Source organism: Molothrus ater, chromosome 3, assembly GCF_012460135.2.
Source record: "Molothrus ater isolate BHLD 08-10-18 breed brown headed cowbird chromosome 3, BPBGC_Mater_1.1, whole genome shotgun sequence".
Taxonomy (NCBI): Eukaryota; Metazoa; Chordata; class Aves; order Passeriformes; family Icteridae; genus Molothrus; species Molothrus ater.
In genome coordinates this window covers 44,059,512-44,076,645 of record NC_050480.2, presented here as the reverse complement: position 1 = coordinate 44,076,645, position 17,134 = coordinate 44,059,512, and the positions used below count along the sequence as shown (strand labels likewise).

General features: G+C 36.7%; 1 protein-coding gene across 1 annotated transcript in view; it reads left to right on the top strand.

The window, feature by feature from the left end:
- ARID4B (AT-rich interaction domain 4B) overlaps nucleotides 1–17,134 on the top strand; it is an 87,381-nt gene that overhangs the window by 41,266 nt on the left and 28,981 nt on the right. Inside the window, 10 exon segments of the mRNA XM_054514300.1 lie at nucleotides 129–220; nucleotides 2,663–2,801; nucleotides 6,531–6,610; nucleotides 7,923–7,996; nucleotides 8,814–8,959; nucleotides 13,281–13,353; nucleotides 14,401–14,495; nucleotides 15,598–15,640; nucleotides 15,643–15,694; nucleotides 15,902–16,169. Coding sequence (XP_054370275.1) covers nucleotides 129–220; nucleotides 2,663–2,801; nucleotides 6,531–6,610; nucleotides 7,923–7,996; nucleotides 8,814–8,959; nucleotides 13,281–13,353; nucleotides 14,401–14,495; nucleotides 15,598–15,640; nucleotides 15,643–15,694; nucleotides 15,902–16,169 — 1,062 coding nt within the window.

The window sequence follows — 17,134 nt, the reverse complement described above, 5'->3', positions numbered from 1 at the left end:
CGTGTATTTCTTTCATAATGAGAAAGTCTCTGTTGACAAAAATTGCTTCAGTGAAGCAGGTGGTTTGGAGAATAACTTATGCCAACTTTTTCTTATGTATATGCATATGTATTTTTTCATTTCAACAGACATTAGATCAGCTTCCACTCACCAATCCTGAACACTTTGGGACTCCTGTTATAGGAAAGAAAACAAACAGGGGAAGGAGATCCAATCATATGTAAGTTAAATATTTTGATATCTGTGCTGCATGTAATCAATTCTGAAGCTTTCAGTGTGTGTCGAGTTTTATTATTTGTATGTTCAGGCTTCTCTTATATAAAAACAGGAGGCTGGATGAAAAATGTTGTTTAGCATTCAGTTTGAAACTCAGGTTCATGTCTGTTGTTGCATACAAGCGTTTCAAGTCTTCATGTAATCAGTATTTTAAATAGCACCAGGTATAGGCAAGAGCTTTTTCTTGTTTGTTTTTTTTTTTTTTTAAGAATAAGGTGGCATCCCAAATGGAAATGTGACAGTGAATTGTATTGACAAACATCTCTGTAGTGTTGTAAATATGTTGGACTCAAGCTAAAATAATTAGAATGCAGTCTTTGTCCAGCTGATAGGAAGTCTTTGTGGAAGGTCCCAGAATCCTCCTGTAGACCTTTGGTTTGTCAGTCTCTGAAGGGCTTTTAGAAATAGATGAACAGTATTACTGAGTCACAGAATGGGTCAGGTTGGAAGGGACCACAGTGGGGCAGCTGGTGCAGCCTCCCTGCTCAGGCAGGGCCATCTTAGAGCACCTGGCACAGGATTGAGTCCAATGGTTCAAGATGGTTCTTGAACATTTCCAGTGAAGGAGATTCCACAACCTCTCAGGACAGTCTGTTCCAGTGTGCAGTCACCTGCACAATCAGGAAGTTCTTCCTCATATTCAGGTGGAAATTCCCGTGCATCAGTTTTTTCCCACTGCTTCTAGTATAGTTTGCAACAAAGCTTACTGATTTAAAAACAAAGTTCAAGAATTTTTAGGTGCTGAAATTCTTGGTAGCTGTGGTCTTGATAAACCAGTATTATGTAGTCCAGTGCCTATTCTTTATTGTTTGTGAGTGGGTTGTGAGGTTTTTGTGTCTATGTGTGGGTTTATGTGGGATTTTTTTGCTTGTTTGCTTGAAGTTTTTAGGTGTAGTGGTTTTCATGCTTGGGTTTTTGCACTTTCTAGTAGCTTGAAATAAATATTGCCCTGTATATGTAGAGGAGCTGTAAATTTACTCAGAAAATTGTTGAGTTACTAATTTGTGAGGTAGTGAAGGAAAAAGCTGAAAAAAGCTGGTATTACCACAGAGAGTGTCATTGTAGCATCCTTGATGTCTCTGATGGTACAGGATATTGTACAGGGTTGTACAGGATATTATTATGTCAGAAGCAACACACTTATCTTTATCTTGTTAAAACTGAGTTGACTGAGTTTAAAGACACTTATACCAGTATCTGTGCAATTTGAGTTAGGAAGTAGTCTCTCCAAAATAGTTCTGACTTTCTCTTTAGTCTTTTTTCTCTTCCTACAAGAGATTCTTGAGCCCCGGAAAGCAGCCTGAAAGAATTTAATACATTTTAAAAGAAGCCATTACTTAAAAAAAAAAGGAATTTTGAGGGAAAAAATAAAACAATGCTAAACCAAAATAATTATCATAACTGGAAATAACATAAATTCAAGATGGGGGAAAAAGAAATTCTCCTTAAACTGTACATCAGTTGCCTTCTGTTACACAAATGGTAACTGAGTTTTTTGTTCGTACTGAATTTTGTACTCAAAAGCAGTTATGTGACAAATGAAAGTTAGCTTTTGAAGTAATGGTGGTTGTGCTCATTGAAGATGCTGTATATTTTCTGAAGATTAACCTTTGAAGTGACTATTAAAAAAGGATATATAGAGAGCGTCAAGAGAGGGTTTTCTCTTTTTTTTTGGTTGCAAGTAATTTTAGTTGGACTAGCTTGTGTATTTAGACTCCTCATATGGTTAAAACCAGGTGCAGCTTTGTACTTGAACAGTCAAAACAATGAGCCAGAACCCTTTTAATTGAAAATGCATTTGCATCTTGGCCCATCTACTTACATTCCAACACTTCATTCAATGTGAAGTAGAAAGTCATAGAAATGGTTCACTGCACATCTTTAAAGAACTGTTTAAGGATAAACAGACTTTGTCTTTGCTGTTTATCTTTGTATCTGATGTTTCTTCTTCAGAGATTTGTCCTCTCTCAAAATAGCTTTCCATTCTGTGTGGTTGTTAAAGTAAAAGCGTAGAGAGATTAAGAGGGAAAACCAAAACAGTTTAGCTTAACATTGGTCCAAAACTACAACTGCAACAGTATTTTTGAACAGTGTTTTTGTAGGGTAGAATGGTTTCACTTTGAATACCCTGTCTTTCTCCCTGTGGGTGCATGGTGGTGTTTTGTTTGGGTTTTACATGTATGTCTAGTAAATGTGCATTTCTGAGTTTGTAATGTTTGAATTGTTACTGTAATATATTATGAATATTCATTTTTGTGTCAAAATACCTAGCAGACAATTCAAGTTGCTGTTATTTGTATCTCTTTGATAATTTGCTTTGGATCTCCTGTAATTACAATAAGCAAGTTTTGAATAGTTGGGTTTTAAGTCTCTTTCTGTTGTTTAGTCCTGAAGAAGAATCTTCATCCTCTTCCAGCGATGAAGATGAAGATGATAGGAAACAAAGTGATGAGTTACTAGGAAAAGTTGTGTGTGTGGACTGCTTCAGTGTGGATAAAAAGAAAGCTCAGTGGTTTCCAGCTTTGGTAAGAGTTTAATCTTTATTATAATTTTGTACAGCTTTTATCTTTTTCTAGGCACTGAGAGAGGTGTGGGGTTTTTTCATTTTGGTGGTTTTTGTTCGAATTTTAGAATGTGTTTTTTCAAATTGGACTGTACAATAACAGTCAAAGGAAATATATCTAGATATGTTTGTTTAAAAAAAGGGATTGCTAACATGGCCTTAGTTTTTCCAAACAGCCAGAGCTTGTTGACCTAATTCTAGCTCGGCAGTGTGTTCAGTGATCACTATTGGACTAGAATTTCAGGGCTTTTTTCCTAGGCTATTGTATATCAATTTTCCAAATAACTGAGTTTTATCAAGGAAGGAAATATAAAGTACAGAGAGAGGGGAAGTTTAGTGATTACAGAGACATGATTTTTCAACATTCAATATAAACACACTGGATAATAAAATCAAATGTGTTTTTCTTGGTCATTACAGTAGGTAGTGAAATATTGACAATAAATTTACTTTAAAATGACATTGTAGCCTTTTAGTACCAGTATTTTTCTCTTCCTTTATTCTGGCTTAAAGACACTTTTTAAGAAATCAACTTCTAAAAAAATATCACAGCTAGTCTAGTGATTGCATGTAGGCTCACTGATTGATTTGAAAATGAATATATTTCCATATGTGGTACCTTCTAGTACCATGCTTTTTAATTTTTACTTTATTTTTAATATTTGATTAATTCCTCCCTGGCAATGAAAGCTTAACATTTATCTAATTTGAGGGAGACTTGTGCTCTGCTTTTGAAACCATGCCGTAGAGTAGCATTTAATTCCTCTTAGTATGTGCAATAGCTCTCAATTGCAGCTTTCTGCTTGTCACCTGCTGTGTCTTGTAATGCAGTCCAGCAGCTTTCCAGTAGGAATTCTTTTGGTGACGTTTGTGGAAGAGAAAGAGTCACTGAAGTATTTTTTACAAGGGAGAGGGCAGAATGTACAGCAAGGATGGACCATGTTTGCAGGAGATAGCTTTAAGAGAAGTTTTCGGTGATAAACAAGAAAAATTGAGATGTTTCTTTGCTGAAAGCTGTCATCAGGAGGATGCACTATTACCTGCCTCACAGTTCACTCAGAGAAGTGGGCAGTGAAAGTGGCTTGAGCAGTTTTATGTCACACTGCTGGGTTTGCCTTTCTGCCATGCCAGGTACCAGTTTCCATGGCCGGCTCTCTGGGAGGGGTTGGGCTTGCCTGTGGCTCCTGTAGTGCTGCTCAGGACAGCCGTGGGTCAGACCCTAAAGAGGAGTTGAATTGTTGCTTCTGCTCCAAAGATATACTGAAGATACACATTGTTTCTTTGGATTTCTTTTGAAGATTGGAATAGCTTCTTCTTCATGGAAAGCTTCCTGCAACAAATGAAAAGCAGTAGGGGATAAAGTTTGAGGGTGAAGCTTGTTAACTCTGAAATAGCTTATCCTAGATTAACTCTTACTTTGGTAATTAGGTTTATAGCTCTGCAAACAAACATCATACTGCATTTAACCAGAAAAGCTGTGCCAAAGAGTAGATTTATACCTCAAATAACTGCCTTTTTTCATTTGGCTTGGGTTTTTTTTTTTTATAATACCCTTTCCAATAGCTATGCCTCTTGATTTTTTTACCTTGTAAGCAGGTTACCTCTACTGTGTCAACAAAGTAATCTTATCTTATTACTGTTCAATTTTGCATTAACTATGTGTTATGGTAATTTCATGAAAAATGTAATGAAAATTCAGGTTTAATATGCGGAAGAATGTGTATCTCAGCATTATTTCTTATTAATGATATTATGTACAGATACTTTGTGTATAAGCACAGAGGACATTGTGTAAGTTTATTATGTGAAAACAAGTTCAGGGATTAGTCTAAACCTTTACAGTAGGTAACAATTAAGATCAGTAGTGGAAACAAAGTACTTTGGAGATCATGCCTAAAACCAAATTGATTATCACTTACAAATTTAGAACTATAGAAGTCTAAATTTGGTTAAAATTACTCTGAGGACTCAAGTGATTGACTGCATTGTTTTAACCCTGCATACATGTCTGGGTTGGTGGGGCTTTTGTTTGCTCACTTGTTTTTGTAAGTTCTGTGGGGAAGGGGGGGAGTACAGTGACTAACTAGAATTGTAAAAGGGTCTGACAGTTGTTCCTTATGTCAAAGAGTGTGATTCAGTCTTATTCAAAGCCTCATAGCATTGTTTAGTTTTAATGTGTACTTAAGGGCTTTTGAAAGGTGCAGTGAGGAAATCTGCCTGCAGCATTTTCAGAAAATTGAGTTTACATAGGATCATCTCTTTCATCCTCTGACTCCAATGGAGTTTGTTTTGCAAGGAAATTGAGAACTTGATTCAGGCAAAATTGTGGTGATGTTGCCTGATGTAAAGGCACTAGATGAGGTGATGGTAAGGTGTTCTCCAACCTCTGAATGGATTTCTAACTACTAAAATCTTGATGCTTCTAGAAAACCAGTAGCTAAAGCCTGAAGAGCCTTTCTCCATCTTTAAGGAGCTCGGAGTTTGCACTTGTCAGTTTAAAACAGAGGTTGATAATCATTGTCTTTTATCCTGACATTGCAAGCTGAATCTCAAGTGTAATTCCAGTTAGAAAGTTGTTGTTTCCTCAAGTAAATTTTTTGTAGGCTGTAGAATGCATTGAATTTTGCAACTTGGTCTGTTGAACTATTTGTCTTGAGGACCATATTTAGCCTATGCTTTGTGATATGTATTTATATCTATATCTGTATTGATATCTATTTCCAAATCACTTGGAACTTTTGACTTTAGCTCCTAAATGCTGCATAGGCGGTGACATATGTAAGGAGGGGGGAAAAAACTCAACTTTTGCCATTTAGTATCTTTGTCTCTGGTGGAAAATTAGGACTGAAAGGCAAAAGTTAGTATAAGAGAGAAGAGGTACTTACCTGGTTTAACTTAGGGCTACAGTCATTTGCTGTTCCTTGAGGTTTTGTAGCAGCCAGAATTTTCCTGACTTCAGGGAACTATGTACATTATGAGATATCAGATGAGTGATGGAGAGGGGTTGCTTTTCTGTGTCATCTCTGGCAATTGAATATATATATTTATTTATATAATTGTTAATTAAATTCTTGATGCTTTTTGATTAGTGACTTGTATCCTGGTTTAACAAAACTGAAATAGCTTTTAAAATTGCAACAAGTAATATGTTGTCTCAGTGCTAGACTTGATTAGTCTACTTCTTGAGTTAAAGAACCTATCATAATACTTGCACTTGAGGTGCTCTTCTCTCCCAGGCAGATTACTTGAAAGTCTTCCCTTATAAAATTACATTTCATAAATCCTGTTAGCTTTTGGTTTTGACACTGTGTGTGATCACATCTTTGCCATTTCCAGAAGTTTTCAGAAGAAGTCTCTAAGTAAGGTGACAGCAGTTGGTGAGATTTCTGTCCTTTTGGGATGAGGAATATAATAAGCTATAGAGACATGACAGATTGACATTTTGTCAGAATACTGTTCTTATGTTTCTGGCAGCAGCCATCGGTTTCCCACTAGGAGTACGCATGACCTCATGCATTCAGTAATTTCAGGAGGTCATCACTCCTGTGTTTTAGGGGATCTCACTTGCTCTCATCTCAAGGTTGCCAATGAGAAATGAGCACAAAAGCTTTTAGAGAAGCACTGCTATTTACTATTACTCTCTTGTTTTAGCTTTTTCTCTCTAAACTTTGCAATTGTAATATCTTTGCAGGTGGTTTGTCCAGATTGTAGTGATGATATTGCAGTGAAAAAAGACAATATTCTTGTTCGCTCATTCAAGGATGGCAAATTGTGAGTAGGAATACTGAGTTTGATAATTGAACAAAATTTATACCTCAAGTGAAATGTAATATGAGATGTGTTGGTTAAAGTATTAATAACATCAGTAAGCTCAGTGAATTCCTGCCAAGATTTTTCTAATGTTTAAAAAACTGTTAACAGCCTACATGGTGATGAAATTAGTCTTGAACTTTGTCATTATTACTAATGGGATGCATAAATCTATCTGTCTTAGTTTTACTTCCATTGTTAAAATTGTGGGAAACCCAGCAGTATTACGTGACTTCAAGAATGGCCTGAAACTCTTTCCTGCTGAGGTTGGAATAGAGCAGTGCTTTTCAGGGACATGGCTGTAAGCTTATCCAGCTCCAGAAGGGTCGGTGGGGATGTGTGCATGCCTGCACGTACACCACGTGCACACGCAGAAATCCTCTTTCTTGTTGGAAGGTACTAAGGCATATGTTTATCTCAGTCTAGACTGCAACTGCATCTTATCGTGCTCCTTGCAAAGAGCTCTAATGCTACTCAAAGTAGGAAAAAGGATAGAGAAACATAGAAAACCAGACTGTCTGGTGTTTGCAACAAAATAAAGAACTTTGTGTTCTTAAACTCACAACAGTAGAATTCTTTTTCTAGGTTTTAGTTTTTATTTCAAAAGTTGCAGCTATTTATTGTGCTTGGTTCAGTTCAACACAATGTTTTGCAAGAAGGATATTTAAATATTTAACAGTTTTGTTGTGGTTTAATTACTTATTAAAGCTAGGGTATTGCTTTACCATTTGATAGTTTTTCAGGCATCAGTGCACATCACCCAAGGAACACACATAAAATGTATGCACACAAGCACTTACCCACCCCCCTGTCCTCCAGAGCTGCAATTCAGATTTGCTTCCTTGGTTGTAGACAAAGTAGAAATCAGAAAGTGCTTTGTTCTTTAAATTTGAAAGTCTTTAATTTCATATTGACAATTTACACTAATACTCATTTAAGCAAGGTAGGGTTCTAATTAATGTTAAATTAATGTGAGGGTTTAAAGTATTACATATATGGGAGATTCCAGAAACTACCTGTTTGTGGAAGTAGCATGATTTCTTTAACATGCAGTGAATTCATATAGTTTAATCATTTTAATGTAAAAGTTTTGGTTTTAATCCACTGACTAACACTGTACCAGAGTAACACTATAGAATTGTCAAGATATACTTTGTATGCTTCTTATGTGTGTTTAGTAAGTGTATCATAATCTTAACGGGAGCTTTGTATTGTATAGTTAGTTTACTGTTAAAATATTTTAAATGTTTTTAACACTTTCTAAATTCTCCAGTGTTTCTGTGCCAAGAAAAGATGTCCGAGAAATCAGTGAAACTTCACCAAAGCCTGACGCTTTGTTAAAACAAGGTAAAAATAACTTTCTGTGAGAAACACTTGTATGTATTTGCTTAGTTACATGAATCACTAAATCTATGGCAGATTGATTCGTGTCTTAAAGATCCTAAACTAGGATCTTCTGTTACAGAATAATATGTTGAAGGAGAGTACTTATGCAAAGTTAGAGAAACTTTTTTCAAACAAATAAAACTTAACTAAATAAAAGCCCCCAAAACAGCACCCCACTTGCTCTGCACTGGCTTTAAGTGTAGACATGCCAAACATGCACACATTGGTTCTATACATTGTATTTTTCCTTTTTAGAACTTTTTAGAATTATTCTCACAGTAGTGCCCCTAATAATTGTAAGTTGCCTTTATGAGCTTTGAAAATCTGGAATTGTGGGTGCATTTGAAAGTTTAAGCTTGTGTGATGAAACTCTTAGGAGTTAGCTTGTGATTATTTCTTCCTTCTTGCCCTCCTTTTTTGATATATATAAACTGCAGTGTAAACCTCTTGGATAGGGGATTCCTCAGTTAAATTTTCATATATGCCCTGTGCAGAAGATCTTGTTTGTGTCTGTAGAAACTAACAAGGTAAAAATACTAGTAATGTCTCTGAGTGCCTTGATGTACAGAGAACACTAGGCCAGTTTGACTGGATAAGACAAATAAGGATGGACAACATGAAGTGGTTGTTGAGGATCTTTGAATGTGGAGAGGAGTTGTTAGTTAGCAGTCTTTCCTTCTCCTCTTCCCTATCACCCCTCATTACTGTTTTTTTAATTGAAATGTTTGTGCAAACTTGATACTTCCTGCAGTGCTAACAAAGGCTGGTTCTTTTACAGCTTTTGACCAAGCACTTGAATTCCGTAAAACCAGAACTGTTCCTAGTAACTGGAAAACAGAATTGAAAGAAGACAGCTCCAGCAGTGAAGCTGAAGAAGAAGAAGAGGATGAAAAAGAAAAAGAGGATAACAGCAGTGAGGAAGAGGCAAGTGAAGTTAGTAAAGGGCATAGTTACACAGCTGATAAAAATTAGCAGGGATATACATATTTAAGCAGGCCTTTTTAACATTAGGGGACATATAACATGTTAACATAGGCAACCCTGTTTACGTAGGCATTATTGAGTAACTGGCACTTTCCCTGATCTGCTGAGGAACTGCTCCACTCCATCCTATCTCTCTGGCTACCCTGTGTAATGAAGCAGAACTTTCAATCAAGACATTAGCCCCCATGCACTCCACTTCCACCTTTCTTTTTTTTTGTCCTGCAAGTATGGAGTCCCCACCTAATGCTTGGTTTTCTGATCATCTCTTCTTTACCCCCAGCCTTCTGTCCAGAAAAAAAAAATCAAGAGCAGGAAAGAACTTCATTTCACAGCTGGCTGAGAGGCTGAAAGAGAGACTTTTGAGCCTTTTACTTCTCTGTACCTTCCTGTGGTACTCTAAATCTGTATCTGCCATAATGACTTTTTTGTCTCACTAGGGTTTGAGAGCTGTTCTCTTAATTTTCAAGCAAGTACCAGTAGTGCAGCAGACTTAATTTCCTATTAGTAGGAGAATTGTGAAGAAGAAACTGAACTGGTTTGGATCTTAAATGGTTGTTAGAGTCCTTCCCTCAGTCCATCCTCTGTGGATACTGTGGCTCTGGCATACCAGAAAATAGTGTTTCATCTTCTAGTCATTCATTTCTTTAAAATATATTGGGAGACTATAAAAGTGTGAAGTTATGACTTTGCCACCTGTCCATGCTTATAATTTCTTTCTGCCTCCTCTTTAAGCTCTCAGAAGATTATCCAGCTCTGATCAAAAGTTTGCAAGGGGCAGGCAGTCCTTTGCTTAGTATTTTGAGAAGCAAGGAATAGTTCCTTGGGCTCAATACAATTTCTGAACTTTGTCAGCAGGTTCATGTTCAGCCATGAACATGATGCATGGAGGCAGGTTTGTATCTATGCAGAAGGACACATCATCTTTATATAGTGATCATTCCTGCACTACTTTTAGGTGAAAAATACAGAGCCTTTAGCTACAGCATTTGTAGACATTTGACCTTGTACTCTTTCAACACCTTCTCCTGAGCTCCTCTTAGCTGCATGTTTGTTTGTTTGAGCTAATCTTTCCATGTGCTAGACATGGATTTCATCTCAGACAAATATTTTGGAATTTACTGTATCACCTCTTGTGATAATCTTTTCCAGTAAACAGTGATTTCAGTCATTTGTTGAACTAGGAAGTTTCTAAAACAGAGGCAAAATATTTTTTTTTTCACTTCTCTTTTTTCTTCTTTGCTCTCCTTGGTGGTCAGTGGCATGTGTGTCTCCTATCCACCCATATTTGAGCAGTTTCTGCAGCTTCTTCTCTTGTTTTTGTTATTTTGTGCCTGTATCCTCCTGGTTGTCAAGCAGCATCTCTTCCCAAACAGGACCTGTGGGCCTGCTCTTGGGACTTTAGCCACCTGCAGGTTGTTTTACTGCTTCCCAGGACATGATGGCTTCCCCTAGGCCATCCTTGTGGTCCTACTACCTGTAAACCAGAACAAAACAAAACAGAAAACCCAAGCTCTTAAAGATGTCACCACGGACTTCAAAAATAGATACGTCTGTCCCATATGTATGTTCACTCCATTCTGTATATACATACATAGATGCTCTTCTATATCTCATATCTATATACATGCTTCCATCCTATATAGATAGGAGTTGACATGCAAATCCTCTGTACTTATCTTCTGAGAAAAGTAGTTGCCTTTTTGTTTTTTTTTTCCCCTAATGGAAGAGACTGGAAAATGGCCTTCCTTTGCTTTCCAAAATCTGACGGTAGGTAAAAGAGTTGTCAAAGACCCTCTCTCCCAGTGCTGTGCTATGGTACTGTGTTAATTTGTGCTGCAAAAAACATGTTTTTGTTTTCCTGGATTTTATTATCCTATGTAGAAGCCACTTCGTTTTAACTTGTAGCATAGACAGATACATTAGGGACTGCAGAGTGACCAGCTAGCACTCTGGTTGTGTAACTTGAAAATAAGCAAATATGACAGTGTGATATGCCTGCTTCAAAGCATTATCTAGGAAACCTTGTTGTCTAAGTGGATGGAGAGATTATTAACAGATACTGTTAGTATAGTATAATACATACTGACTCTGTAGAGATTCTGAGAAAGTGTAAATGCTTTTCAGAGGCATGCAGGGTCCTAGGCTTTCCATGTTAGCACACTTCGTAGAAAGTTACTTTGTTCTCTACTGGAAAAATAATTAAGGAGTGTTCATTGACTTGCCATTCTGGCTCCTCTGTGAATTATCACATTAGAGATGTAGGAGTACCCTTCAGGCATTGGATTGTATAGTAGGAAAGGAGTGTTTTATTCAGCCTCTTCATCACCTTTACCTTATTTCCCCCTGTATTTAAAAAGAAAACATTCCTTCCTCAAAATATTGTTGGGTTTCCTGAAGGTTTTGTTCAGTGACACCTCCTCTGAATGTTCTGCAAGACTAATGTCTTATGGCAAGTTTCTTCTTGTTGATGAGGAACATGAGAAACCCAAGTAGCTGCTCATGATCTGTTTTCCATGATCCAGCAAATGCTGGTAAAAGTCTGTTCCAAGTACCTGCTGTGGGAGTTGAGGAAAAAAAAAAAAGAATTAAAAGAATTATGCAGTTTTGGAATTTTATTCCCCAAGTAATTTGTTCTCCATGGCCTGGGGAATATGAATATTCTTAATGTGCTTTTATCTGAACAACATGCAGAGCTGCAGCACCACCTTGTACCTGTCAGAGAAGAATTGGGCTAGATGTGCCAATCTATGGTGCCCCTGCCCTGTGAAAAGGCTCTCTAGTATATTGGTTGCAGTTCTCTACCCAGCCCATCAAAGCTGCCTGCTCGGAGCTCTGCTGGCACACTGGATGTCAAATGCCCATCATGTAATGCCCCTCGCAGAGCCTTTCCTCTTGCATTGCCTTTGCAAGATTGGAGTATTTTCCTTGCATTTCTGTTGGTAATTATACCTGAAGGGCAACTGTTGCAGCATATTGTGAATGCTGGTTCTTAATTTTTTTGCCTGTTTGCTCTGATGTTATCCAAGTGCATTTAATGGGTAAGAGGAAGTGCAGAATAAGAAAAAAACCCTACTTCTTGATAATAGTTACAGCCTTTCCTGGCCTTATTTTCAGCTGTACATCTCTAAATTAAATAGATTCAGTAGATGTTGGAGGGCTTGAGGTTTGTTTTTGTTTGTGTGTGTTTGTTTTTCCCAGTTCTGTTTAGTAATGATATTCTGTTTCAGTTGTTTTTTTCAGCTGTCTTGGTGTGACTTTAAAGACAGTATGTTTTTTCCCCTTGCTTCAGGGTAGGTGAAGCTTTAATATTTAGCACAAGGAGACTGTTGAAGAATGGAAACTATAAACATGGAATGCAAATACACCAAAGAAAAATAATTTACTTTAGATTACTGAATAACTAGTTATTTTTGGAAACTCTATGGGTAGTATTAAAAATTAATCAACTCATATTTGGTGTATTGTTTTGCAGTAGCTCAGTCATCAGAATTTGAAATATTAATATCTTATTGCTACTAGTTGTGGCAAGCCCCATTTCCAAAAGAAATTATGAGTTGTTAGAAAGTAAGCCATAGTGCTTTGTTATGAAACTCCAGTGTTTATTAATCTAAGTAAATCTAATACAAAGGTTTATTAGTGCCATGAACTGAACTTCCAAAATATCCATTGTTATTTCAGTTCTGGGATTGATCCTGCTCAGCACGCGCCCAGCTGGTGCCCCATGGCAGTTCGCATGCAGTGCCATTGGCTGCGGTTTGCCAGTGCAGTGGATTAGAACTCCTAAGAAAGTGCAAGCACCATTTGCTCTTTGACTTCATCTCTGGAAGTGACGTAGTCTGTCCAGGAACCAAGGAGTCACTTAACTGCAGTAGAAATAGAGCTGAGATTTCTGATAGAATCTCTTGATCATTAATAGCACTGTCTCCCAGACTTTCTGCATAAATGGACGAAATTGAGAACACCTCTTGATCTATGGTATCACTTACGATACTTCAGTGATCAGTCAGAAATCCAATCTCGATGTATGTTTACAGTCAATGTTTTATGTATTTTGAAACACTGTTTCAAAAAAGAGTTTATAAAACTTGGCTTCATGTGGCATAGCACTGAGAGCATGTACCTCTCTGTGCCATATCCTGTTTCTGACTATAGTAAAACAAACTTAAACATTTAAACCTAAATTATCGCTGCCTTATATTTCTTAATGAAGGAGCGTAACTCAAAATGGTGACAGTTTTCTTGCATGCATTGCTTTAAACAGGAGGAAATAGAGCCATTTCCTGAAGAACGAGAGAACTTTCTTCAGCAATTGTACAAGTTCATGGAAGACAGAGGTAGGCATTTTAATGAGCAGTAATTTGAAAAATTGAGCCTGTAAACTAGTGGTGCTTTGCAGTACAGTTTTGGAAACAGGGAAACTGTACTTATGCCTTCTGTCTTCCCTTTTGTTTGGAAGATGAGTCTGTTACTTGACTCATCTCCTAAAATGCAGTACCAGATTTCTGCTTTCAGAAATAAATGGATATATATAAATATCTAACCTATTATGTTTTGCATATATTGTACTGTGTTTGCTATATGTACTTATAGTGTGTATAATCAAGCATTTAATAATTTCAATGATATTAATTTATATTCTCAGTTTAATAACTTTAAAATACTGACACATACATCTTATAGGTCATGGAAAAATACATTTACTTTGTGCTAATTTTCTTTTGTGAATCCTGATAACTTAAGTGCATGAATATTTTTCATAGACTGAGATGTTTTTGAAAGCCAGTACCAGTCATTATGTTAAATATTTACCAGGTTTTTATATATTGCAAGAAAAGGCAGGAGTGAGGGTATCTGTATTTAAATTACTATTATAACTGGTTAAATTAGTATCTTATTGCCATATGAAATGAGTTAAACTGTTCACAAAAGATGACAATGTGGTAGCTACTGCTAGTACAGTAGCATAGGAAGTTTCAGCTCTTGAAGCATTATGGGTTTGCTCCTGTTGAGAGTTGGTTTGGGTTTTTTTAAATCAGTGAAAGGACTATTGTAGTTTCAGATGTAATTGTTTCAGTGGATGAAATAAAAATATGTACAATATAGTTAGCAAGAAAATTTGTTTCATTTCTGCATGTTCAGTAGTGTGTGGAAGAATGTATATATATGCATTAAATAACATTATATATGTGCATTAAATAACATAACCCATTTTCCCTCTAGTTCAGTAAGACTGTGGAGTTTAAGTTTCATGAAAAAAAAGTACCAGATGCAGGAGATGGAGTTTAAAATACTGTATTTAATAGTAGTGCATGTGATGTGAATTTCATGTTATTCTGAAAAAAATATTTCAAAACACCCTAACAACTGTTTTTGTAATCCAGGGACTCCCATTAACAAACGACCTGTATTAGGATATAGAAATTTGAATCTCTTCAAATTATTCAGACTTGTACACAAGCTTGGAGGATTTGATAACGTGAGTATTAGTATGATGAGTACTCCAGAGCCATAAAACCTGAGGATGCTGTTTATTATTGTGAAATAATTTATTACTCTGTGAAGTACTGATAAATAACACAGGACCATTAGATGTATAAGTTTTCTACTATGACTGCATAAGACACCTTGTAGCTCTAAAAAACATGTTTTAACATGAACCAGAACTAGTTAGAAGCTAAACAAATTACACATCTACTCAGCATGTTTAATTATTGCTGCAAGAAAAAATCAGCCAGCACGTGTGTTTTTGTAATACTTCAAGAAACATTTGTCTGATAAAGTTGTTACCTCCATGTGAAAGGAGTCACTGCTCAGTAAAATCTCAAAGACAACCAATTTAGTGGCCTGATGTGAGGCCCTTCATTTCTATTTATTCTGGGCAGTGTAAAGAAGAATTTGAGACTGGTCTTGGGAGGAGTAATTGAAATACATTGAATTCATGGCCAAGCAGATTCTGTTTGTGCTTTGAACTGCTTCCCATGAATGTAGCCTGACAGCTGAGGAGGTCTGTTTGTGCAGTGATGCCTTTCTGACAGGCAGGACAGGATGTGGTACTGGGGTATTGCAGTACATCTGCTTTACCTTCACAGATGGTTAGAAATGAGCACGTCACGGATCTTTGTCACCAAAGGGCATGCTAAGGACATAGTGAAAGACTGGTAGGCACTATGACTGGTGCAGTACTACCGGGGCTGAGTATTGTTAATGCTTTGACTTCTTTTTTTCTTTCCAATTTAATTAAAATTCTAGCTCTGATAGTTAAGAATTTAAATATAAAATAAAAAGAAAAAATGATGTACTGATTTTTCTGATAGCTATATTTTCTTTCCTCTGTTTTATTGCCACCTGGAGAGGAAAGCCTGCTGTGGCTTGTTGCATTGCAGAAATGCTAAATTGCTTTAAGTGATTACATTAGACTGCAGTTTGCATTACAGTGAAATACTGCGTATGTGATAAATAGTAATTTTATAGATCAGAGGAAATTACTTACATTTATTTTCTGAAGCTGTAAACTTTATCAATTTAGTTTTTTTGTCAGTGAATTAATTCAAAAACAATGACTTTGTTGTCTTTAACAGATTGAAAGTGGAGCAGTATGGAAGCAAGTTTATCAAGATCTTGGATCCCTGTATTAAATTCAGCTGCAGGATATAATGTTAAATGTGCATACAGAAAGTAAGTAATAAAGCCATGTAGTTTATGCTAAAACTACAGTGAACTGAAGTGATGTTGTGTTAAGGGTAATATACATGAAATCCATAACTCTTTGTTTATAATGCAGTTTTAAAGCTTTAAACCTACTGGCCATGTTTAGCTTCTCTAGGTTGGATTTTCCTTCTTTAGTCAAACCTGCTTATCACAAAACAATTTTTTTTTTTTTAGATATCTCTATGGTTTTGAAGAATATTGTACATCAGCTAACATTGAATTTCAAATGGCATTGCCAGAGAAAGTGACGAACAAGCCTTGTAAAGACTGTGAAAAAGAAAAAGAATTGAAGATGCGTGAAGAACCAGAGCAGGATGCAAAAGAGATAAAAGTGGACAAGGATGAGCGCAAGCAGGAAGAAGTAGCAGTAGTACAACCAGAAGAAAAAAACTCAGCTGAGAATGATAATGAAAGTAAAGAAAATGATAAGCCCTCTGTTCTGGTAATATATTTTAAAGTTCGTCTTGTATCTTGTTTATAAAGTCTGTTGATGTGTTAATAACCATGAATAATATAAAGATTGAAAATTCCATGAGGGATTTAAAATAAGACAAAAACTCACTGTAAACCTAATTCAGAACAAGACATTTATCCGAGGTGCCTGTTTTAGGGGGTCATGATGTCAAAATGTCTGACTTGTTAGAAAACAGCTCGAACATTCCACTTGTTTGAGGGCCTCCTGGGTGAAATGGAGACTAATTAGTGTCCAGCTTTATCCTTATCTGGGTACTGCATGCTCACAGCTAACTGTATTGCTGATATTTTCATGATCCATTTAGCTATGCTTGTAAATACTCATAATAATACTCATAAAAAGTAACTGCTGTTACTTTTGTGTTCCCATGAAACCAGTGAAGCTCTGTAAAGACCTGGGCCATATTATGTACACATGGTCTAATGTAGCTTAGTGGTCCAGAGAAACAAATGTTTATAGCTTTTCACAATCCACTGTTGACTCAGTGGCTTTAGCAGAAGTTCAGGGCCATAAATGGATGTGCTGCACTGTACAGGCCTCAGAGTTTGCTGTGGAAGCAGTGTGGCTCCTCAAGTCAGTGTGCAACACAGCTGTAATGTGGGCTGCTATCCTCTGGGAGGAATCTCACGCAGACCAGTACGGGTATTTCTGCATCCCAAGTAGGAACATGCTTTGTGAAGTGTTTGTCTTTGGGATTGCTTTGCAGTCCAGGTCTAAGAGCTGCAGGCCTATATCATTGTGATAAAACAGGCCAGGACACTGGCTGCAACTTTAAACTGCTTGGTTTAGCTTAAGACTTTCAAAAGGAAAAGCAGCAGAGGTGCTGTAATTCTAGGACAAGCCCCACACTGTAGCATTGTTTTGTTCTTATGACTTCAGTGTGTTTTGCCTGTCTTTTCTTAAATCCTTTGTTTTCACCTTGTGAGTTAACT